General features: G+C 36.5%; 1 protein-coding gene across 2 annotated transcripts; it reads right to left on the bottom strand.

The window, feature by feature from the left end:
• Positions 1–247: 247 nt before the first annotated feature.
• Positions 248–13466, bottom strand: LOC117928143 (E3 ubiquitin-protein ligase KEG). 2 transcript variants are annotated; one of them, XM_034848012.1, is made up of 17 exons: positions 13328–13466; positions 12491–13243; positions 10032–10397; positions 9716–9946; positions 8345–8467; positions 7913–8249; positions 7645–7802; positions 7108–7265; positions 6276–6397; positions 5974–6108; positions 5078–5205; positions 4825–4929; positions 4481–4714; positions 2940–3273; positions 2665–2853; positions 2246–2551; positions 248–1885 (listed from the first exon to the last, which is right to left on the bottom strand). In XM_034848012.1, the coding sequence occupies exons 2-17, from the start codon at positions 13222–13224 to the stop codon at positions 647–649; spliced, it is 4899 nt and encodes a 1632-aa protein (XP_034703903.1). In that variant the 5' UTR covers positions 13225–13243; positions 13328–13466; the 3' UTR covers positions 248–646. The 2 variants fall into 2 exon arrangements, with proteins under 2 accessions (XP_034703903.1, XP_034703904.1); XM_034848013.1 differs by having other exon boundaries at positions 5078–5202; positions 12491–13466.
• Between the last annotated feature and the right edge of the window lie 13267 nt (positions 13467–26733).

The following is a 26733-nucleotide window of genomic DNA, read 5'->3' on the forward strand; positions in this document are numbered from 1 at the left end:
TATAAGACTATTCTTGAAATATGAACTCCAAAAATGGCAACAGACACTAGCATCAGATGTTGCTTTTGCCAACATGATCCAAAGAATTGTGAACCTGCTGTCGAGTTTGGTTGGGCAGATCTGTTGGGCGCAGCCAGTCGGTTGTGTTGGAAGATGGAATGAAGCAGTGTCGGTGGGGGTGATCCATCTAGGTGTTAAAGACCAGGAAGAGAAGAAAAAAGAAAAATAATAAAGCAGGGGAAAAAAGGAAGAAAAAAAGGTAATAGCTCTGGATATCATAGGGTTCAAATTTGTACAGAAGAAAAATATAACCATATATATACCGGAAAAAAGGTCATTTATCTATGAAATAAAAATGGCCTACTCCTATCTCTTTCTTGGCTGCTCTTGTATCCTATCATTAACAGTAAGGCAAGCCAAGTTCTCCTCACTATCCATCTCTCTGCTCTTTCTGTTTATTGACAATAAATAAACTATACCATCATCGCAGCATACACTTACAATGATCGTATAATTTCCAAGCAACTTCAACTGCATAGCGCACAATCCCACTAGCAGCAGCAGCCGCTCCCACTTTCACTTCCCTGATGAATGAGCGAGAGGCCCGAAACCAAAAGTCTGTGTAATGAACTGAAAGATAAGGTTATCATAAAGTGCCAGTAGTGCCAGGTATGGTCTCATCAAGAACAATATCTGCTGGATCTCCTAGCCAAGTCCTCCCTTCTCTCCACTGGAACTTAATCCTCAATTTCCCATTGGCATCTACTCCCACCACCTGCCCTTTGCTTGCATGTGTCTCCATTCCCCAGCCCCACCGCGGGGTCACCAGCCCTTCTCTGATCCTCACTCTATCCCCTACTTTGAAAGGCCGAACTTTTTCCATTTCCCAAGCCTTGCAAAGCCATAATCTCTCCATGAAGCAGAATGCCACCCATAGCTCATCATTTTCCATCCGATGGACCACACCAATGCTTGCATGACTGACTTCTCCCCAATGGTGAGTAGGGGTCGAGACTGATGCCCTAACCCTAACCCAGTCTCCAATTCCAAGTTCCTCTTCCTCCACCAGCTCCACTTCTGCTGCATCCAGCATCCATGCTTTTGAGCCTGCTGGAGTATATATTCTCAGCTTTCCATCAGCATCGATGGCTGATATGGTCCCAATGCTTCCATGACTATGGCCTGACCACCCAAACCTTGGTTGTTTCACAGAGAGTTTAACTCTAACCTTCTGCCCAACCATGAGCCTTTCCACACTTTCAAGATGGGAAGTAGGCCCCACCCATCTTTCTTGCTCCCCACAAAACCCAACAGAAATGGTTCCATCCCATTCATCTCCTTCATAGCCTATACCTTGTACAATGCCAATGCTACCTGCCCCTATGGTTTTCCAGCTACCAGCATCATCTCTTATTCTCACCCACTCTCCCACTTCAAACAGCTGCATTATCTCAAAATCTGCAGGATCACCTCTCCACAATCCTGGAAGACCAAAAAACGCCACCCTCATTTCTCCATCAGCATGCACACTAGTTATAACACCACGTGAATCAGATCGCGTCCCTCTCCAGCCCCACCTTGGCTCATGCAATCCACTCCGGAACTGAACATGCTGCCCAACTTTGAAGCAAGGAACCTTTTCAACATCTGTATAATGTGTAATCCATCGCCCTTTACGGAAACAGCAAGCCAACTCCAGATAACCAGTATCCTGTATGCTATGCACAACTGCTAAACTTTCTTTCCCAAAAGTGTTCCAGTCATAACTTGGTCTAGTTCCCAGGCTGGGTTTTGAACGTACCCAATCACCAACTGCAAATCCTGAAAGCTTCTCTGCATCTCCAGGAGAAACTTTCCACAAGCTAAGTCTGCCAGGTACTTTCACCTATGTAAAAATCATCAAAATTGGCTCCTTATCTATCAGCATACTTACGAAAAAAGAAACAAAAGAAAGAAAAGAAGAAGGGGCTAAAGACTAAATAAACAAGCTATTAGTTTCTACAATAGTTGAAGCTGCCAATCACAATGCACCATCCGATGATACTAAAAAGGTGTGGGTGCTACCATCATTTTAAGTAGAAGCAGAACACATGAATAACTAAAAACACCCACAGGAGTCTCAGTGAAACGCCACCAGCACCCTGTACCTTGGCATGGCGCATTGTGATAGGCAACAGGTAGTCAACAACAGTAGCCATCTCCTCATACAAGAAATTTAAATAAACAAGAGATAAAGCATGCTTACATTTAAAGCCCCATCCATGTCAATTCTTACTATCTTTCCAACAGTAGCAGCAGTTTCATTTGACCATCCAAGCCGTGGCTGAGAAATGGATGGCATCACATGAATCTCTTGTCCCACTTCAAAGGGAGGCATCTTCTCTACATCTGTCACTGAACAACGGAAAGGCTTGCTCCTGAAGCAGAAAGCAATACCCACATCACCATCCTCCTCCAAGCTATGGATTAGCCCAATGCTATTCCGTGTTACGTCCTCCCACCCATATTTTGGGGAGGATACTGAAGCTTTCACTCTAACCCAATCCCTAACCTGCTTGTGTTAGGAAAAAAAAAAACAATTTACACAAGAAAAGATTAATCTTATCCCACCATGGATATTTCAATTTAAGTATTAAAAAAAGAATAAAGAACCAGATATTACACCTTGAAATCCTCAACCTTTTCCATGTCAGAAGGATCAGCCTGCCATGGTATTGGTCGTTTTGGTATTTCAATTATCAGGAGACCGTCATTCTCTATCCCACTTATCCTTCCTACACTATGATGGGTCTCACCACCCCAAGCGTATCTAGGCTCTGCAACAGACCTCTTCACACATACCCGGTCACCAATCTGTAATAACCAAATAACAATTAGTATGGGGAAAAATAAACTGAAGGGGGAACATTGTCAAGAAAAGGAAAATTTCTCTTCCTTACCCTGAAAGGTACAACAGGCTCAACCTCCTCTGGTTCACAATGCCATGGATTTGGAAGATAGCTCAGTTCCAACAACAGGCTACTATCTGGTCTAACACAATACACTATACCAATGCTCCCTGGGGTTACAGATCCAAGTCCATGCTTTGCTGTTGTAAGAGTGGGACGAATACGGACCCAGTCCCCAACCTTAAATTCTTCTACCCTTTCCATTTCAGCTGGATCAGCTTTCCATCCTCTGGATGCTCCGGGGAACCCAACACGCAAAATCCCATCATCATCAACACAGAGAACAGTTCCAATGCTGTCACGTGATTGGCCTCGCCAGCCAAACCTGATAATAGAAAATAATCACTTACCATCTTTAGCCATGCAATCTAGTTAAAGATTATGAATATACAGAACCTGCTGCATGAGCAGATAATCTAAAAGCTGACTGGAAGATGCCTTACAATTATTAAGTCTTTCAAAATGACAAAAGAATCATAGAATTATAATGTCATAATAGTCAAGAAGGGTCACATGAGCTCATCTGACATGCCATATTTTTCAGAAAAATAAGAGATGATGCAAAAAGCAACCAAACTACAATACCTCTGGTGATAGTGTCTCCTAAGTAAAAACAATATACGAGGCAGCATGCAACACATCGTTCTTGCCTATGCCTATGCTAATGGAACCAGAAATGATTGGAAACTGAGAAAAATAGTAATATTAACATAAACTAACAAAAGTCCCTTTCCACTTCCTGCTTCTACCTAAGAACATATCATGTTATAAAACAAACTTACTAGTAGACAGATACAAAGTTGAGGGTATATCAGATTCGCAAACAATGAACAAATTCTCTCATTTATCAAAACCTATTCCAGGACATTTCTGAGCATCCAAAACAGTATAACAGGAGCATTACACAAGAATCAAATTATCAGGTTTGTTAACCATTACAATTCTTACATGACCGCCATCCAGGCTATGCCATCCGAATCAAAGCCAAATTGAAAACCAAATTTCCATCATCTTTTGATTTCTAAAAATAAGTATTTTGACAAAGCTAACAACATATAAATATTTCATGACAATGCACATCTAGAGAAGCTTGATATAAGATTCGCGGAAGAATGTCTAATGAAATTTGATCTAAATAATTTATTTTCTGAACAGTGATTTTACTAGAGTAACCATTCATGATGAGCCTGTAAATGCTGATCCTTTGAATCCAGCATTCTTGAACCTTCTATATATGCCCAAAGAATCAGCAAATAGGACCATTCTTTTACTTAAACAAATGATTTTTTAGCTGATAAGCTTTTCAGAACAAGTAAACGATATCATATCCTTAAAAAGGAATAATACACCTTGGGACTTCAACAATGAAACTTTGATGGTGAATGGGGTACCCAACATGTTTTCAAAATAAAATGGGCATAAACTGGCTTGATTAAACTTAAGTGTAAGCAATTTACCATAGTGATAAGGAAAACATCATATAAGTGGTAAACTAACTCAATATTGTGTCAGCAACTACTTCGAAATCAAACCTTGGCTCTTTGATATCTGGTTTAAGTTTCACATGCTGTCCCCTGTCTAATGGAATCACTTTTATAACTTCATTTGCCAATACACGAGCCTCTCCAGAACAAAATGCCACAATTAGATTGTCCCTGTCTGGAACACTCTGCACAAAGCCAACACTCTTATGTTTCGCACCTTGCCACCCATATGAAGGAGTAGATATACTTCTTTTAAATTTCACCCAGTCTCCAATTTCAAATCTGAACACCATGGAAAATTAAAACAAAAATTAATGTATGTTTTTTCATAATCAAATACACAAACATTAAAATTTCCTGGCAACACAATTATATATAATTCTTTTCCTCACACTGTAGTAGAAAGATGAATCCCTCTATTCATGAGTGCCTCCATTAGATCTTCAGAAATCCATTCCCGGGGAAGGGCCTCCAGAAAGTCCCTTAATGTCTTCCCACTGTGGGAAAACAAAAATCCCTTGTCACAATGTTGAATATTTTAAAACAAAAAAATTTAAAATAAATAAAGCAAAAGACACAAGAAACTTTTAGTGTGCCAGGGAAGCCAAGCCATATGAAGATTCAATTCTTCTAGTTGGTACTTACTTGTGATTTCTAACTTCAACAGCAGCATCTGGATTCCTCAGCATGATAATGAGCCATTCAAGATTTTCACGTATCATTTTTGCTGCATCAGCTGCTATATGGAATGCGTTGTCACCTTCATCATCCTGCTAATGATAAGCAAGCACATGGTCCATAAGTGGGTAAGAAAAGAAGAGATTTTCTCATGGACGATAGAAGAAAGAGTTAATATAGAAGTTAACATGCATCTTAATTTTTTTTTGTTTCCTCTTTCATTTTATTTTTTTATTTTTATGGTGGGTGGACAAAGCTCTTGTTTTCAACATTTGTCTCCAGTAGGCAAAAGGGGAGTGTGAAGAAAAGAAAAGGTAAAGGAAAGAAAATCAGAAAACCAGCACAGGGAAACACCTGACTGTGCAAACATGTTCCTCAACCAATTTGTCTTTGGTACATGGTCAGAAGGAACTTGGCTGTCACATGCTGAAACATACTGAAGTAAAGTTTCCTTTTTGTCTTTTATATGTTTGATTATATAGAGACCCATTGCAGGTACTGTTAATTTTCATGGTACGAGTGTCACATGGCTTCAATAAGTGAAGCAGCCCAAAAAAATTACCAGTTAAAGAATCAAACACACCTCAGATCATCATAGATTATTACCAGCAACAGGAAAATACAAAATTTACAAGAACATAAGCACCATTATCAGAAATATAAAGCAAACCATTCATCTCGATTATGTAACTGAGAACATATCGCAAATTAGTCTAACATGCATACAAAATAATGATGTATCTAAGCATCACATAATATCTCTTCCAATTAAACATTCATAAACTATGAATAACAGCAATTTAACCAAACATATGTACACAAATTAGTGATAATGGAACTTTAACACAGTGAGAGTGAAGAACCTGCAAGTTACAATTTGCCCCAGCAGATAAAAGCAATCCAACGCATGATTTTGCACCCCTGGCCAATGCGACATGAAGGGGAATTGTGTTATGCACATTCCGGATGTTCACGTCGACCCCAGCATCAAGAATAATCTACTCAAAGATTTGCAAAACAACAATTATGTCAACCAGAAAAAAGAAAAGAAAAGTGAAGATCCCGAAGGTGTAGATATCTCCACAACATGCACATGGCATATGGCTTACCTACAACAGAAAAATGGTCACATTCACAATCATATAGGGGAAGCTATTTGGCTTACCTTGACCAATTCAACATCATTAGCCATAGCAGCAGTGTGCAAAGCTGTTCGCCTATGCTGCACATCTTGAGCAGTTGGATCTGCCCCAGCAGTAAGCAATATCCGTACTAGTTCTCTCCCCTCTACAGGTAAAATATGCATCAATTTTTTTTTTAAAAAAAAGGTGCAATCACTAAAGGAAATAAAAGAAGTTAATAAGAGAAAAAAAAAAGTGAGCCATGCAAGGAGCCAAATTCCAATTATTTATTACCCTAAATAAAACCAAACTCCGTGCCCCCCTCCCTTCAAAAAATAAAAAAATAAAAAAATAAAAAAAATGCAGTAATCATCAACAATACAAATATTTAATCACTGATGGAGCAATGAGGGTCCACAACAATGGAACTATTAATAGCCAATATTGATTTGGGAAAATGATGGAAGAGAAAAATGAGCTTATAAGGAAATGTGGGAAGCATAAATAGAGATTTTAGTGCTAATTAGGGACACAGACACACACATATGCACAAGGAAAAAAAAGGGAAAAAGAAATCTTGATCCAGTTTCCATTAACTATGTTTCAAATGTAAGTGTTATACTGGATGTCCACAATATGGCTGTTGAGCAGGCATCTTACTATTCAAACCTTTTCATCAATCCTTAGAACCCGAATAAATCACCAACTTAGTTAGGGGTGATGATCAGTTTTTAATAAACATGAAAAGAAATATAGCTGAAAATGAAATTTAAGAATGGCACTAATTGATGAAACAAAGCTCATGACAGTTTCTGAATGATGGTTGCCATCTAATTACATTTGAAAAAGCCTCAAAATTCTGAGATCTAGCTTTACCAATTTCATGATCCTTCTTTAAAGCAGCTGCCATACACAGTGCAGTGCCAACTGCACTTGGTATATCAATTGCCTCAGCGATCTCTTCAGGAGATGCCACCTCTACCCACCTTCTGACAACAGCCACATTCCATGTTGCTACGCACAAGTGCAAAGGTCTGGAATATTCAAATATTTAGGGCGCAGCACAACAAGCAACTTACTAAAATAAAAGATAACATATAAAGAATAATATGCCCTAGATACAATAAAGTTCATAGAATTTTTTTATGTATTCCTAGAGGATCTTTAAGATTCTGGGATGGTTTTTATTGGTTTTGCTTTGGATCCTCATATTTTCCTTTTAGTTCTCAAAGAATACCTCATGCTTCCTTGTATTTCTTCCTTAATTCTAATAGAAGTGTGATGTTTCAAACTATTAAAGAAGAAAAGATAAAAAAAAAAAACATGACAAAAAAATAATAAAGCCACTAATTGGTGAAGTGGTAGAGAGAGAGAGAAAAAGATTTAGGAAAGGGATGGCAGTACTATACTCACGTCAGAGTTTTGGAATTCAGAACAGCCATAGACTCACAGCCCCCATTTTCCAAAAGGACAAGGGCACAATCTGTATATTTCTTGGCGATTGCCCTGTGCAGCACAGATTCACCTTCATCATCCACTGCATTTGGATCAGCTCCAGCCAACAGTAGCTCCTGTTGTCATTAAAAAAAGAAGAAAATATACGCACATATCAAAACAAAAATTTGAAGAGGAATAACTGAGAAGAAGAATCATGAATACCAGTAATTGAGGAAAAACCTACACGCATGCAATCAGGTTGGCCATGGAAGGCACAGACATGAGCAACTGATGGACCAAAGCCTTCCCTCAACCTAGATCTGACATTTGCACCTCTTCTGATGAGAGCCTGAACGCATTCTGGCGATCCAGCTGCTAAAGCAAAAACTAGGGGAGGATCCCCATCTCTGTCCAGGACATCCACATTTGCCTCTCTGTGCTCCAAAATTGCCTCAACAAGTTCTGCACTTCCACGTCTACAAGCCAAGTGGAGAGCAGTTTGGCCATCAGAATTTTGTGCTTCAAATAGAGAATAAATTGAGATGCTACTGCCTCCTGAAGCAGCCTTTGCAAGCAAATCTCTGTACAAACAAAGAAAGGGAGGAGAACATCAGAAACAGAACCAAAGATACTCCAAATACAGATCTAGCACAAGTAGGTACCAAAATTTACTAACCTTACACCATTCAAATCCCCTTCAGATACAAGTTGATGTAGATGGTTGGGATTATCCTGGAAAACCTCCAAAGGTGCAGGCGCTGGTTCTGACACATTTGTTCCAGGAGGTCTGGGAAATTCACTGTATTTCCACAAAAAACATAATGATAAGCAAACCAAGTAAAATATATAAGGTCAGGTTAAATAGCTGACATATTAGCACTTGCACATGCACACATCTAAATATCTGCTTTTGAAGACCAATCAAAGCAGAAGCAGCTGCTAAGTTGCTTCTTGCTCCAACAGTCTCACCTAGAGTTCCAGAGATGTCACTTCCAATAAAATAAAGATATCTCGACCAATGTCTTGAAAGGCTATTGAGACCTAACACCTAGAAGCTTGCCTCAAGGCAACATGCAATGGATTAGCCCTCGAGAATATTGAGGTTTGAGCCTCAAATATTAAATAGATTTTAATGAGTTTGGGGCTTTAGTGTCTTTGGCATCAAATATTAAATAGCCTCAAATTTTTTTTTACCTATGAAAAAAAAAAATTAAATAGATTTTAATGAGTTTGGGGCTTTAGTGTCTCTGATATATATTTAATAAGTGCCTTAAGACCTAATATTCAATGGGTTTTGTGCTTTTGTGGGCTGTTGCGATTGCTTTGGCTTGAAGGCTTGTATTGAACTTTTTACAAAATTAAAGTTAGTTGCCTTTCATTTAGCTTTTGAAAAAAAAATATGACAAAAAGAAAGAAAGATTTAGAAGAAGAAATATACAAGTTGGACCATATGGAAAGCAGGAAGGAATATACAAGCTTTTAGGTGTGGTTGTGGTTGGACTAATACATAATCGTTATCTTATTATTGAAAGATTCAATGCAATTGATGGATGATGAAGAGGAATGGATAGACAATACACTGAAGGAGAAAAGAAATTAGATATAAGGACAATTCCATGGAGGATCCAATAGTGGTATTGAAGGTAGTGCTGAAGAGTGAAGACTATTTGATAGGGCCACAAGAAAGTTGAATTTTACAAAAAGAGAAACTAATTAGAGACTATTAAAAATGACAAACAATCAATTTTCTTAGTATATATTATGGTTTTCTTGTCATTATGTCTTTAGTGATTTACTAGCATTTTTCTAATTTTTTGAGTTTTTTTCTTTACTTTTATTTGTTATTATTTATTATTTTTTCCTTTTGTGTTTAAGTTTCTATCTGGAGGCTTACACCTCACCTCATTTTGTTGGCTAACACCTTACCTCATTTCAGCAAAATGACTAAGGATTGACTTTTGCCTTTTTAAAACATTACTTTCAACTAGTATAAAAGCGTCTTAATAAAAAACTAAAATATGGCATGATTAGAAATTAGAATTCTTACTTCTCAGGGCTCGCAGGAGGGCTGCGAGGTATCTCTTGCAAGTGACGGAGAAATGTTGCTAACATTGCATTAAAAGTTGGTCTTTTGGATGCCTTGAATTGTAGACATTCACCAATCATCTTCCACAATTCCCTAGGTATTCCAACACCAACTACACCTGCATATTGAGGAGGTTGTCTGCGAGACTTGACAACAGCTCGATAGATTTCCTCTGCACTTAAACCAGCCCACCTGCACAAAGAATATAATTTTGTTGTTAAGCAACTCTACCATTAGAAGGGAGGGATAAGGAGAGAGTAAATGAAGTGTTACATACGGGATGGAACCAGTGCACATTTCCACCAATGTACAGCCAAAGCTCCAAGCATCAGACTCAGGAGATATACCAATTGCATCATCCCAGAATATATTTAACGGCTTCTTTACTGGTGGTTCCCATGCCTCTGGGGCTGTGTAGTGTGGACTGAGCATTGTACAATCCATACATGAATGGATTCCAGAGGAATCACACTCTGATTGAGCTTTCCTGCAGGCAGGTTTCTTCAAAATTGCTGGAAGTCCATAATCAGAAACCACTGCATGACCATTGGCATCCAAAAGAAGATTGGATGGTTTCAGATTCATACAAACAACACCTGCTGCATGAAGTTCAGCCACCCCTCGTGCAATGTCTGCCCCGTACCTGCGATCAAAAAGCACTCAGAATGTGAACATGTGAAGAGTTATCCCCAACATAATAACCATTTCAGCTTATTATAAACTCGAAATTGGTTATAATTTTGGGCAAAATAGCTTGATTTTAATGGTTCAAATGTGTGCCTCTTAAATAAATTTTATATGCCTAATAAGAAAGGAGTACAGTCTGTTGAAAGCTCCAACCATTATAGATATTCATCTTGAAATTAAAGCAATTGCTTGGCAACCCAAAAGTCCTCAAATGTGAAGTTAATTTGGGCACCCAATATTACGGAATAAATATTTGCATTTTCTGATACAAACAAAAACACTACTTTTCTCTAATCTTCTCAACCTATAATTCAATCAATAAGGTTTGGTTTGTAGAGGAAATGTCAAAAGTCAAGATATTAATCATCTCATTGGATCTTCACCCCTCATTGCTTGCATTCTCCCATAAAAGACTCTAAGAGAACATTCTCTCTCCACCCTCTAAAATCTGAGATGAGAATTCTCACCATGTGCACAGTTTGCTGTTATCAATTCCAAAACGTATAAGCATCTCATCTCCATCAAGATATGTTCTTAGCTTCTATGAATTTCTATGTGGAAGTCCAGATTAGCCTATTCTGAAACATTTAATGAGCTTGATCTCCAAACTAAGACCTACTATAAATGACTTTTTCTATATTTAAAATATTAATATGGATAGTTGGTGCATTGACTGGATCCACCTTCTTAAAATCTCACAGGTTTGCATTGTACACCAATTGAGCCTCATAATTGAGTGATCCTAGTAGGGTGAGAAAATTAAAACTAGTCCAAACTAACTCTGAATGTTGCTATGCAAATGACACCAATGAAGTAATCTGTTACTCATGTGATACACATAAGAAAATGCATTCAACATGCACGAACAAGTGCATGAGGAGAGAAACTACATAATGAAACATCTCAAATAAGATGTAGAGCCCTTCATGCCTGGCCACACTATATATTTTAGCTATGACACCAAATGTACAATCCATTTCACATCTGTGCCACATTGTACAGCAGTTGCTCAAATAGCAAAACGCTCTTCACCTCATCTCCGCATGCATTGGTATAGCTGTCATGGCACCAAATGACAGCCAATTTCACCTAAGCTCCAATGCATGCAGAGCGTCCTGTCACTGCACCAAGCAAGATTAACAATTTACTCATTCAGCAATGTCATTTACAGAAAAAAAAATGTAACAGGCAAATAAAATGTAACACTTTCCCCATATGACACTGTCGTTTATAGACACAAACGAACAAGGCAAATAAATGTAACATATTCCCCATTCATCATAGTTGTTTATAAACACAGAATAATGATTAAAAGCCAAGAAAATGTATCACTTTTTAGTTTGCTTCGCTGCTGCCGTTAATCGGCACAAAATAAAAAGTAAAAGGTAGGCAACAAATCTAACACTTCCCAGTTCATCGCTGTCGTTTATGCACACAAAAGAACAAGTAAAAGGTAGGCAAACAAATCTAACACTTCCCAGGTCATCGCTGTCGTTTATACACACCAAAAAACAAGTAAAAGGTAGGCAAACAAATCTTAAACTTCCCAGTTCATCGCTGCCGTTTATACACACTAAATAACAAGTACACGGAAAATAAGTGTAGCACTTTTCCCATTTACCACTGTCGTATAGACACAAATTAACAAGGCAAACAGACATCCAAAATTTGCAGCTGTCATCAATAGACTCAAAATAACAAGTATAAGGCAAACAAATGTAACACTTCCCCATTTTGCTGCTGGCCCTCTGGTGAAAGCAAAGTGAAAAGTTATTCAATTTATAATAATTTAGCATGCATGTAAATGTTCAATAATGTTAACATTGAAACCCTCAAACAAAACACAGATTCACTATCAGAAGTCACTATCTCAAACCCTAGATCCAATTTCTTTGTAACATCTAAAATCAGAGTCAGTTATGTTTTCCAAACAATCCCTTGCATGCATCAAGTAAAGATTTATGTTCCAGTACATGAAGTTCACACACAAATGAAAATCATAAAATTCAAATAATTCATCCAATAAACAAGCAAGCAAGAGAACAAAACCTCAGGATTTGCTCCAAAGTAAGCCGCCCTTCATTGCGCTGCATTTCGGACTGAACGGAACCATTACATCTATCCATTATCAGACAAAGAGAACCCTCCATTTTCGTAGCTCCATGGAAAGTGCACACATTTCTACACCACATTGATGCACGCCTCAAATTATCGAGTCGGTTCTGCACCCAACCCAAATCAGTGTCCTCCCCGACCACCACCTTCTTAGCCGCCACACCGTGGCGGCACCGCCCTGACCCGCCGGAGAGCACAGCCGCCCACATTTCCACTCCGGCGCGCCGCCCTTCCCCAATCCGCTTCACCAGCCTCAAGTCCTGGTGCGACGCCAGCTCGATCACCGGTCCACAGCTGGAGCTCGACGTGTACGAGCCGCGGCTGCATCGGCGGCGCCGGTGTGACTCGTCGTCCTCCTCCTCTTCGTTAACAAGCTCGTCCTCGTTGTCCTCGTCTTCATCTGTAAAATCGCAGTCGAACGCCGAGGACGGCGCGGAGGATGACTGGATTAGCGCGAGGACGCCGTAGTTCTTCCTCAGCGCCTGAACGGAGTTCCCCACGGACGACACGTGGCGGCAGCGGGGGCAAGAGAGGTTGGTATCGGGAGATGCAGAGAACAATCGAGAGAGACACTCCTTGCAGAAGCCATGACCGCATTGAAGCAGCAAGGGAACCCTCTCCTCCTCGTTGTACCGAGTCTGGCACACCAAACAGCAGGGAATCTTCATTTCCCCTCACTTTCTCGCCCTAATTTTCTCCAGAAAATTAAAGTCAATAACCAAAATTGCTCGATTCACAGCTGAATTAGAGAGATCCAGATGAGAAAATTACAGAAATGACAGATCCAATCACCCGAATTGGGGCAAGCCCGGAGAGAAAGAGGAGCCAAGTCTAGAGAGAGTGTTGAGACGAGAAGAGGGAAAAGAGAAGAGCGCAGCTGCTTGGGTTTTTTCTTTTCTTTTTCTTTTTCTTTTTTGTTTATTATTATAAGTTTTTTTCTTCCCCTCCGCCTGCGTTCCCAACCCGTTTCTTTCGCCTCAAATACTTTGGTTTTATTATATTAAATTTTTTTGGAAGAGACACGAGGGTTAGCCAAGCACACTGCACACCATGGCGCGGCTCTGCATGGCCCATATTTGGCAAAAAAGGCTTCCTCCTTTTAATCTCAGCCGTCCACGCATGATTTCTTCTAAGATTCTCCCAAAGAAGATTTTCCCTTCTTTTACGCTCTTTCGCTCCTTGGCGGTGCTGCTCATCCATCCCTCCTACTCTTTCTACCATTTTATCCAAAATATCATAAATTTTCACTACTAGTGAAACTAGAAGCATTTCCATTGGGATGGAAATGGTTTTAAGATTTTCATTCCACCAAATTTTACATTCTCGAATGATTTTTTTTTCTTTTATTTTTATTTAAGGATAATAAAAAAAATACAAATTTTTTTGTCAAGTACTAAAACATTCTTAATCTTGATCATATCAATCGAATTTTACGATAGGTTAACAATAACGAATTAAATACATTTCAATTGGATTGAAAACGACGTCCATGTGCATTCGATTAACAAAATAGTTTTTTTTTTAATCTACTTTAAAAAAATATATCAAACCATAATGATTTTATTTTGTTCAATTATCAAAAATGTCTTAATCGCCTTAATCTCAACAAAGTTTAAAATTTGAATATGTTTTAAGTAATAAGAGTGACTTAATTATAATATCTTGAAATTCAAAGTTGAAAATAGCTTAATTTCAAATGAAAAGTCAATAAATCACAACTTAGGTAAGTTAGAAATCTAACTCACATCTGCCCTAACTTAACTTTTTGGTCAAGTCTTTCAATCTAGGATCACCTTTCATGGTGTTGAATCAAGTTTCTTGAATTGAGTAAAATAATATTATTAATATAGGAATTTAAATTCTCAATTAATTTAACATAATGTTTTTATGTATACAAATTACAAGACAATATTATTCAAATGTTGTAACCTAGTATTATATGACATCACTAATGATAAAACATAGACAAACACAAGAAAAATGTATTTGATTAATGTGTTTTAGTAATGTGCCACACATGCCTAATTCCATAATAAGATGGAGTAGCACATGCCTCTACTTCCATGATAAGATGGATATCAATTTAGTATATTCCAAGGTGTGTTTAGGGCATGTTTGATAATTATTTTCAAAAATAGTTTTGAAAAACAATTTTTAGTAACGGTTTTTTAAAAATTGTTATCTAATATTTTGTAAAACAAATGTATGTCAGGAACCTGAAATATTTTTAATCTATTTTCTATATTTTTAAATATATTTTGAAAATGACTTTTATATGTAATGCTTTATTTTTAAGTATTTATACCATTATTTTTTAAAACAACTTTGAGAAAAATAATTGAAAACAACTAAAAGTTGTTATCTGAAAATATCATATTTTCTATTTTTAAGAACAAAACATTGTTCTAGTTACCAAATGTATTTTCCTACTTTTTGTTATAAAGAATAGAAAACTATTTTTAAAAACAATTACCAAACAGACACTAAAATTCTAAACTTTCAAAACTTAAAAACCTAATTACACCCAAAAGAATTCTCTTGCTATAAAAAACTCTTGTTATATTTTTCTGTAAAAAAATTTTAAAACTCGAAGTGTGAATTAAAAAGAAATTATAGTATTTGTGGTTAAATTTCTTTCATTGATATACTTATGAAATAAAGTTCTTTGAGTTGAAAAACTTCAAGCTTATCTTGTGTATTGATCTAGTTGTGACAATTTTAAAATTTTCTTGGTTTGAGATCAAAAGAGTCGGATTTTGTTTTTCCATGTTGATAATACTAAATATATATATATATATATATATATATATATATATATATATATATATATATATATATATTTGAAATTTTTATTTTTAATAATTTTACTTTAACAAACTTTTTCATAAAATTTTTAATAAAAGCTATTGCTTTATAATTAAAACTGAAAAATCATACTTTGGGTTTACATGGAGTTTGCTTCTAAAAGTATTTTTATTAAATTTGAACTAGGGTGTTTATGCATTTACATTATAAACTTAAAATAGTAGAAAAATAAATGACAAAATAATAAATACTGATATTTATTTTTAAAATTGGCCTACTTAAAGAGACTTGATGCACTTGAGTTCAAGGAAGTAAACCCGTCTTTGGAATAAATTAAGTGGCGTATCTTTCATGAAGAAATATGATGCACTTCCAACCCCGTAAGGGATGTGTGTTAGGCTTTGTGGAGCTTAGTTTTGTTTGATCCGGTTTGACAACCCGACCCGAATAATATTACATGGCTTTTTAATGGGAGATTTACTGAGGCCTGTTGGGCCCGTTTAGCCCACTGTGGAACCACCTTTTGTAATTAAGGTTTTTTAGTGTGGTGTGGTTGCCATGTTATATATAGAGAGAAAATATTGTAGCCGCTGTGATTATACTCTGTATTCTTCCTTGATAATAGTGATATCCCTGCAACTCTGTGGATGTAGGCAAATTGCCGAACCACGTAAATACTGTCTTGTGCGTTTGATTGTTTTTTTCTTTGGCGTGTGTTTTCTCTATTTTTGTTTCTCATAGGTTGGGAATTCGGTTTAATTCCCTTCAACTGGAATCAAAGCCTAGGGTTAGGTTTGAGTGAGAGCAATGGTAGAGGAAGCAGGAAAAATGTCTGGAATAGAAAAGTTCGATGGCACGGACTTTGCGTATTGGAGGATGCAGATTGAAGATTATCTCTATGGGAGGAAATTGCATTTGCCTCTTTTGGGGACAAAACCTGAGAGTATGAAGGTTGAGGAATGGGCACTTCTTAACAAACAGATTCTAGGAGTTATTAGGTTAACTTTGTCTAGGTCTGTTGCACACAATGTTGTAAATGAGAAGACCACAACAGATCTGATGAAGGCTTTGTCTAGCATGTATGAAAAGTCATCTACAAACAATAAGGTGCATCTGATGAAGAAACTGTTCAATTTGAAGATGGCAGAGAATGCATCAGTAGCACAACATCTGAATGAATTTAATATAATCACAAATCAATTGTCGTCTGTAGAAATTGATTTTGATGATGAGATTCGTGCTCTGATTGTCTTGGCTTCTTTGCCAAACAGTTGGGAGGCAATGAGGATGACAGTAAGCAATTCTACGGGAAAGGAAAAGCTCAAGTACAATGATATATGAGATTTAATTCTGGCTGAGGAGATTCGTCGAAGAGATGCAGGCGAAACCTCAGAATCTAGTTTTGCTCTAAACCTTGAACAAAAGGCAGAGGTAATGACAGAAATTCAAACTGGGGTAGATCAAAATCCAAAAATTCTAATCGGAACAAAAGTAAATCTAGATCAGGCCAACAAGTACAATGCTAGAACTGTGGGAAAACGGGTCATTTTAAAAGACAATGCAAAAATCCTAAGAAGAAGAATGAAAATGATTCTGCTAATGCTGTAACAGAAGATGTATAGGATGCATTACTTCTTACAGTAGACAGTCCACTTGATGATTGTGTTTTGGATTCAGGAGCTTCGTTTCATACCACTCCACACCGAGAAATCATACAGAATTATGTCGCAAGTGATTTTGGGTAGGTATATTTGGCTGATGGTTCAACCTTGGATGTTGTGGGTTTAGGAGATGTTTGGATATCATTGCCCAAGGGGTCTGTTTGGTTACTGAAGAAGGTTCAACATATTCCTGACATGAGGAGGAATCTGATATTTGTTGGACAACTTGATGATGAAGGACATGCAATACTATTTGTTGGTGGTACTTGGAAGATTGCAAAGGGAGCTAGGGTATTAGCTCGTGGAAAGAAGACTGGTACTCTATATATGACCTCAAGTCCAAGAGGCACAATTGCAGTTGTTGATGCAAGTACTGATACAAGCCTATGGCACTGCAGACTTGGTCACATGAGTGAGAAAGGGATGAAGATGTTGTTGTCAAAAGGAAAACTATCAGAATTGAAGTCCATTGATTTTGACATGTGTGAAAGTTGCATCTTAGGAAAGCAAAAAAATGTGAGCTTTTTGAAAACTGGCAAGACACTGAAGACTGAAAAATTCGAACTAGTACACACTGATTTGTGAGGGCCTTCTTTGGTTGCATCCCTTAGATGTTCAAGGTACTACATCACTTTTATTGATGACTCAAGCAGAAAGGTATGAGTTTATTTTCTGAAAAATAAATCTGATGTATTTGAAACTTTTAAGAAGTGGAAGACCATGGTTGAGATAGAAACAGGTTTGAAAGTAAAATGTTTGAGGTTAGATAATGGAGGAGAGTACATAGATGGAGGGTTTAGTGAGTATTGTGCTGCACAGGGAATTAGGATGGAAAAGACTATTCCTGGGACACCACAGCAGAATGGTGTGGCTAAACGCATGAATAGAACTCTCAATGAGCGTGCTAGAAGTATGAGGTTGCATGTTGGACTACCAAAAACTTTTTGGGCTGATGCTGTTAGCACTGCAACTTACCTGATAAACCGAGGACCATCAGTTCCCATGGAGTTCAGACTTCTTGAGGAGATTTGGAGGGGTAAAGAGGTGAAGTTCACATTTAAAAGTTTTTTATTGTGTTTCTTATATTCATATTGATTCTCATGCTCGTAGTAAACTTGATGCAAAGTCAAATATATGTTTTTTCATTGGCTATGGTGATGAGAAATTTGGCTATAGGTTTTGGGATGAACAAAACAAGAAAATCATCAAAAGTAGAAATGTGTACAAGGACAGGTCAACTGTTGTGTCAGATATTACAAAGATAGATAAAAAGAAATCTAAGTTTGTCAACTTAGATGAATTGACTAAAAGTATTGTCCAAAAATGGGGTGAAGAAGACAAGAAGAATGTAAATTCACAAGTAGATCCGAGTACACCTGTAGCTGAAGTTCGCAGATCTTCCAGGAACATTAGACCTCCGTAGCGTTATTCACCTGTTTAAAATTATCTCTTGTTGACTGATGGTGGTGAGCCAGAGTGTTATGATGAAGCCTTGCAAGATGATAATTCAAGCAAGTGGAAGTTAGCTATGAAGGATGAGATGGATTCCCCATTGAGGAATCAGACATGGGAACTAACTCAATTGCTAGTAGGAAAGAAGGCTTTGCACAACAAGTGGGTATACAGAATAAAAAATGAACATGATGGTAGCAAACGTTACAAGGCCAGATTAGTTGTTAAAGGGTTCCAGTAGAAGGAGGGCATTGATTACACAGAGATATTTTCTCCAGTTGTGAAGATGTCAACAATCAGACTTGTACTGGGAATGGTGGCTGCAGAAAACTTACACCTTGAGCAGTTAGATGTGAAGACAGCATTCCTTCATGGCATGGAGGAAAATATCGCGAAATATCGGCGAAATATCGCCGATATATCGTGTATCGGGCGGCGGCGACACGGCATTTGGAGGAGAAATATCGCCGGACGATTTTTCGGAAAAAATCGGCAATAAATCGCCAATAAATCGGCGATATATCGGTGAAAACCGATAAATCGGCGATTTTTTGCTGAAATCGCCTGAGGCCGTGGAAAATCACCGATAAATCGGCGATATTTCGGCGATAAATCGCCGACTTTTTGGCGATTTTTCTCCCCCTCTCTCCAGCGCGATCTGACGACCCAGATCACGCCCGCGTTGATCCAAGGGCCCAGATGCGATTCCAACGTTCTGAATGTGATCTAACGGCCAGATTTGTCCCAGCTTGTGATCCAACGGCCATATTTGAATTTCAACGGTAAATTGGTGTTCCAACGGCTATTTTGGCCCAAATTGCTTCTATAAATAGCTATTTATCCATCAATTTCACCCATTTTTGCTTTCATTCTTCATTTGCTCTCTCAAGGTTGCTCAATTATTCAATCTTAAGGTATGATTTAATGTTATTTTTATATTCAATAGTAATTAATTTGTATATTTTTATTAAATTGACTTAGGTTAATTTGATCATTTAATTATAAATTGATAAGTTTATTTTAGATAATTATTTGTGATTTAGTTTCACATTTAATTAATTTAATTAACATGAACTAGTATATTTTGAATATGAAATATGTTCATTTTTATGATTATTGAGATTTTTTTTCATATGCAATTATGATTAGTTTTTAATTTAGTAAATTTATCATAGAATTAGATCTAGATTTAAAAAATTAACATAGCTAAATTATTTAATTAGTTTAATTAACATGAACTACTATATATGGAATATTAAATATATTCAATTTTTATGATTATTGGGATTTTTTTTCATATGCAATTATGATTAGTTTTTAATTTAGTAAATTTATCATAGAATTAGATCTAGATTTAAAAAATTAACTTAGCTAAATTATTTAATTAGTTTAATTAACATGAACTACTATATATGGAATATTAAATATATTCAATTTTTATGATTATCATGATTTAGTTTCATATCCAATTATGATTAATTTTTAATTTAGTAAATTTTTCATAGATTATATTTAGATTTAAAAAATTAACTTAGCTAAATTATTTAATTAGTTTAATTAACATGAACTATTATATATGGAATATTAAATATGTTCAATTTTTATGATTATCATGATTTAGTTTCATATCCAATTATGATTAATTTTTAATTTAGTAAATTTTTCATAGAATTAGATTTAGATTTAAAAAATTAACTTAGCTAAATTATTTAATTAGTTTAATTAACATGAACTACTATATATGGAATATTAAATATGTTCAATTTTTATGATTATCATGATTTAGTTTCATATCCAATTATGATTAATTTTTAATTTAGTAAATTTTTCATAGAATTAGATTTAGATTTAAAAAATTAACTTAGCTAAATTATTTAATTAGTTTAATTAACATGAACTACTATATATGGAATATTAAATATGTTCAATTTTTATGATTATCATGATTTAGTTTCATATCCAATTATGATTAATTTTTAATTTAGTAAATTTTTCATAGAATTAGATTTAGATTTAAAAAATTAACTTAGCTAAATTATTTAATTAGTTTAATTAACATGAACTACTATATATGGAATATTAAATATGTTCAATTTTTATGATTATCATGATTTAGTTTCATATCCAATTATGATTAATTTTTAATTTAGTAAATTTTTCATAGAATTAGATTTAGATTCAAAAAATTAACTTAGCTAAATTATTTAATTAGTTTAATTAAATATATGGAATATCAACTATGTTCATTCTTTATCATTATTTTGTACATTTCTCATATATTTAAATTTAAATATTGACTTGATTTTTGTTTACATTGAAATCACATTCAAGTGTATTTTTATTGCAATAGATTTAGCATGGCTAGTGAAGGTGGTTCTGCCCTGCCAGGGCGAGATCCGACTTGGAAGTATTGTTTACCAATTGAGGGTAACCGAAATGGAACAATTTGTAATTTTTGTGGGTTGGTGATGAAAAGTGGAGGCATCACGCGATTCAAGTTCCATTTAATGCATAACGACCCGCATAACAACACCAAAAAGTGTTCGAGTGTGCCGCCCGAAGTGAAAGAAGAGATACGATTCCTAGTGCGTGACAAAACAAAAGCAAAAGCAAAGAAAAATGCTGATATTGAAAACATTCGTGCTGAATTACGTGGCACAATGGGGACTCATCATACACATTTGGTAGACGAAGATGATGATGAAGATGTTGAGAATGAAGATGTGTATATGTATCCGGCAGATATGCACCCAGATGAGCGGGATGCGTATCGATCTGCAGTTCGTGCCTCGAAAGCATCAGAATGGGAACGTGAACAAATGAGAATATTGTAGGAAGCAAACGCAAAATGGGGGAGTCTTCACAGTCTACTGGATTACCGTCGATGATGCAAAAATCACATAGTATGCGACATTCGCAACAATCACCCCCTATTGCCCCTTCGCTTTACAAGTCTTTTGCAGCAAAACAAAAAAATATCAAAGATATATTCAAGGGTGATGCAATTAAAGAAACGATGGGACGCTTAATTAGCAAATTCTTCATTTATGAGAGCGTCGCACCCGCAAAAGCAAAGTCTCATCACTTCAAGAATATGATTATTGGTGCACAACAAGCTGGTAATTACTAATTTTTGAAATGTTATATTGTGCTATACTTTTAGTAAATATAGTCTTTTGTGACATGTTTTACATATTTTTTTTATATGAAGTGTAGGAATGGGAATCGAACCTCCATCTCCATTTGACATAAAGAACAAGTACTTGGAAATGGAGTACAGAGAAATGGAAGCTTATGTGAACCAACAAAGAGATAAATGGAAGACATATGGGTGCACAATAATGTCAGATGGATGGACAGGGCCCACGAAATTAAGTATTATTAATTTCATGGTTTATTCTAAAGGGAGCACGGTCTTCCTTAAGTCAGTTGTGCATCGAACATATCAAAGACCACAAGTATATATACGACCTATTGAAGACTGTTATCAAAGAAGTCGGTAAAGAAAATGTCGTCCAAATTGTCACAGATAATGGGTCGGCGTTCATGAAAGCAGGGAAACAATTGATGAAGAAGTATAATTTATACTGGACTCCGTGTGCGGCGCATTGCATCGACTTAATCTTTGAAGACATTGGTAAAAGACCCAGTGTTATCGAGGTGATAAACAATGCTCGCAAGATAACTAACTTCATTTACAATCATGGTTGGTTACTAGCACAAATGAGACTGTATTGTGGTGGAGACATTGTTCGACCAGGAGCTACAAGGTTTGCTACCAATTATATTGCTCTTGATAGTCTTCTTAAAAAAATGGTCGATTTGAAAAAATTGTTTATGAGTGATGATTGGGCACAACACAAGCTGAGTCGAACAAAACATGGATGAGAGTTGGAGCAATTATTGTTTGACCATGCATATTGGGACAGAATGACAAATATAGTTTCATTATATGAGCCATTATACGTGGTGCTTCGACTTATGGATTCTGAAGTTGTTCCCACAATGCCATTTGTGTATGAGCTTATGCACGTGATGAAAAAGAACCTTACGCATCAAGGAGCTGGAGATTGGATGTTCAAAATAATACAAGATCGTTGGGAGAAAACACTAAAACATCCACTTCATGCAGTAGGTACTTAAGTACTATATATCTTTATAAGTTTTTACTCTGTATTTGATTTTGTTTTAAAAAATACTAACTCTACTTAATTTTATTGTAGCATACTTCTTGAATCCAAGATTTCAATATAGGCGTGGAGTTGGTAGTGATCCGGAACTACTTCAAGCGGTCCATGATGTTTTTGCAAAATTAGATCCAACTACTGAATCACTTGGTCAATTTGGAAATGAGGTAAATAAAAAACTGTTATTTGTCTATAAAACAATAATTTCATTCATCAATTTATTTGAATGTTTACTTACAAATATGATATTAACAAATTAAATGTTCAATACATAGCTTGTGCTTTTTCGAGATGCAAAAAGAGGATTCGGTGATCGAGCGGCAATTGCAGCAAGGTCAACCATGGTGCCCGGTGAGTCTTTATAGGAAAAAATTGATTATCATTATTGTAAATTCACCACATAAGTATTTATATGATTATCAAATTGGTTGCAGCTGAATGGTGGTTTATGTATGGGAATCAAACACCTACATTGAGAAAGTTAGCCATCAAAGTTCTCTCACAAACTGCGTCATCTACTGCCTGTGAGAGAAATTGGAGCACGTTTGCTCTCATCCACACAAAGCAACGAAATCGTTTGGCTTACTCTCGATTGGAGCAATTAGTTTTTTGTTACTATAATATGAGGCTAAAGTTACGCGATATGGAGGCAGAAAATGATCGAGTTGCTGAAAAAGATTATCTTGATCTTCTTGACATTTCAGCCGAAGTGGGTGAAGAAGAAGATAATCAATTGTTCCAATGGGTGAGGCCTATACACTTGGATGACGAAGTTGGAAATCCCGATCCACGAATTGCCGCTCATGCTCGAGAATTTGGAGTTAATGTTGAACGTGTGTTGTCTGAAGAAGTTCACTCTGAAAGTTTTAGCAAAGATACTGATGATTCCCACCAAGAGATTGACTCCACAAGTGCTGGCCATAGTAGTAGACCTAGTGCTGCAGGTACTTCTGCTTCTGGTTACGATGGTTCAAGAGGTGGAACTGATGATGGCGGTGATAATGCGGGAGGAGATATTAATGAACGTCAACATAGTCAATATCCAGTCAGCCAATTCACCTGTGAAAATACTTTCACACACTGCACACAGGATGAAGACCATGGCTCTAGAAGAGCTGGTCCAGGCATAGGAGCTATTGGGAAGCCTTATAGAGGAAGAGAACGAATGATGGAACCATATAATGAGGAGTTACTTTCAGGGAGTTTTGAATCTATGAGTATAGGAACTCAATTTAGTGACTCCTCGAATGAGACTAATGTCTACCCTCCTCATGTGATGAGTTATGGTCAACCTTCAAGTTCAACAGATGAAGAGTATGGTATGTCACGTTATTCACCTTCTAGACAAATGCCTTACCAAGTTCCATATCAGATGGAAGGAGGATTGGGCATTAACACATGGGTGAACTTTGAGTATCCTATCCATGTAGAGGCAGTGGGCAGGACTCAAGAGATATATGCATGGCATGTTAGAATTTTTAACCAATATTATCGAGGCTCATTGAGTTGGTACCAATATTGTCTCCAACAGCAAGACGGCGTTCCTTCATCTATCAATCCCATTGAACCACATCGATCCTCATTTTGGTACTAAAGGGACATTGTAATGTAATGTGTACAAATTATTGCTATTTAATGAAATGAAGTATTTTATGTGACTTTATAATGAGAACAATTACAAAATTAACATTTCTTATAAATCGACATGATATAATTACATTTAATATCGCAAATTATATCATATGTATATCAAAATTTTCTACAAAACAACTTTAAAATGTCTATTATACTTCTAATTATATTATTATGAAGTTTTCTTTACATTTCCATGAGTTTTTAAAAATTTTAAGCCTACCGATATTTTTTTCCAAAATATCCGCCGATATATCTCCGATATATCCGATATATCCGTAAAATCGAAGTACCGATATATCCGTGATTACCGATATGTTCTTCCATGCTTCATGGTGACTTGGAGGAAGACCTTTACATGATTCAGCCAAAAGGGTTCATTGTTCAGGGACAAGAGAATCTATACTGCAAACTGAGAAAAAGCTTGTATGGCCTTAAACAAGCTCCTAGACAGTGGTACAAGAAGTTTGACAGTTTTATGCATAGAATTGGGTTCAAGAGATGTGAAGCTGATCACTGTTGTTATGTTAAGTCTTTTGACAATTCTTACATCATATTACTGTTGTATGTGGATGATATACTTATTGCAATGTCTAACATTGAGAAGATTAATAATTTGAAGAAACAATTGTCCAAACAGTTTGCAATGAAGGACTTGGGAACTGCAAAGCAAATCCTTGGTATGAGAATCATTAGAGACAAGGCTAATGGTACATTGAAGCTTTCACAATCAGAGTATGTGAAGAAAGTTCTTAGCAGGTTCAACATGAATGAAGCTAAACCAGTGAGCACACTCTTGGGTAGTCATTTCAAACTAAGCAAAGAACAGTCACCAAAGACAAAAGAAGAAAGAGACCATATGAGCAAGGTGCCCTATGCCTCAGCTATTGACAGCTTGATGTATGCTATGATGAGTACAAGGCCAGACATTGCACATGCAGTGGGAGTTGTGAGCAGATTCATGAGTAGGCCTAGAAAGCAGCATTGGGAAGCAGTCAAGTGGATTCTAAGATATCTGAAGGGTTCATTAGATACACGTCTTTGCTTCACAGGTGCAAGTTTGAAACTACAGGGTTATATAGATGCTGATTTTGCTGGTGATATTAATAGTAGAAAGAGTACTACTAGGTTTGTTTTTTACTCTAGGTGGTACAACTATATCATGGGTTTCAAATCTACAGAAGATTATTACTTTGTCTACTACAGAAGCTGAGTATGTTGCAGCAGCTAAAGCTGGAAAGGAGATGATTTGGCTACATGGTTTCTTAGATGAATTGGGTAAGAAGCAGGAGATGGGCATTCTACATAATGATAGTTAGAGTGCAATTTTTCTTGCTAAAATTCAGCTTTTCATTCAAAGTCGAAGTATATACAAACAAAATACCACTTTATCCATTACCTTATTGAAGATAAACTGGTAATACTTGAGAAGATTTGTGGATCTAAGAACCCGACAGACATGTTGACTAAGGGTGTCACTATTGAGAAGTTGAAGTTGTGCACAACTTCAATTGGTCTTCTAGCTCGAGGACAGGAGGATGAGTTGCAAGGATGAAGGATTGTTTCTTGGAGGATAGCGGTTTGATGTTGGTGATTGAACTAGTCTCCAAGTGGGAGATTTGTGGGGCTTTGTGGAGCCTAGTTTTGTTTGATCCGGTTTGATTACCCGACCCGAATAATATTGCACAGCTTTTTAATGGGAGATTTACTGAAGCCTGTTGGGCCTGTTTAGCCCATTGTGGAACCACCTTTTGTAATTAGGGTTTTTTAATGTGGTGTGGTTGTCGTGTTATATATAGAGAGAAAATATTGTAGCCGCTGTTGTTGTACTCTGTATTCTTCCCTGATAATAGTGATATCCCTGTAACTCCGTGGATGTAGGCAAATTGCCGAACCACGTAAATACTGTCTTGTGCGTTTGATTGTTTTTTGCTTTGGCGTGTGTTTTCTCTATTTTTATTTCTCATAGGTTGGGAATTCGGTTTAATTCCCTTCAATGTGTACCCAATCTTGATGAAAATATGTATGCTAAAGTTTAGTGCACCTCAAGCACACTTGGAAATGTGCACCCAAGCCTAGTGCACTTCTAAAATGTGTGTATAGAAGATTGACCTACCTAAAACCTAAGTTAACCACTCCGATATGAAATTTGCTTATTTTTCATACTTTCTCCATTTTTTTCACATTTGAAACTCCTTAAAAACATCTTAAACTTCATTAAAGAATATGAAACCTTAAAAACTCTCTTACAACCAAAAAAGAAGCTTAAATTTATGATATCAAAATCAAATATGTGCTTAAAAGACAATAACCTTCACCACATATTCTAATATACATAACCTAATATTACAACCCTTGTCTTATTTCGACATACAACACCATGTAATGAAAAACACTCAAAATACACAAAAATTCCACATGTAATATAGCTGACAAAATC

The sequence above is a fragment of the Vitis riparia genome, chromosome 13, assembly GCF_004353265.1.
Source record: "Vitis riparia cultivar Riparia Gloire de Montpellier isolate 1030 chromosome 13, EGFV_Vit.rip_1.0, whole genome shotgun sequence".
NCBI lineage: Eukaryota > Viridiplantae > Streptophyta > Magnoliopsida > Vitales > Vitaceae > Vitis > Vitis riparia.

Bases quoted from the DNA above. Each gene is read 5' to 3' on its own strand.
- LOC117928143 (XM_034848012.1), bottom strand. From the start codon at position 13,224: ATGAAGATTCCCTGCTGTTTGGTGTGCCAGACTCGGTACAACGAGGAG. The intron at 8,250-8,344 runs GTTAGTAAATTT...TTGTTTGTACAG, and splicing joins GGGGATTTGAATGGTGTAAG to AGATTTGCTTGCAAAGGCTG. The intron at 3,274-4,480 runs GTTTGATTTCGA...TTCTATTATCAG, and splicing joins CCAGATATCAAAGAGCCAAG to GTTTGGCTGGCGAGGCCAAT.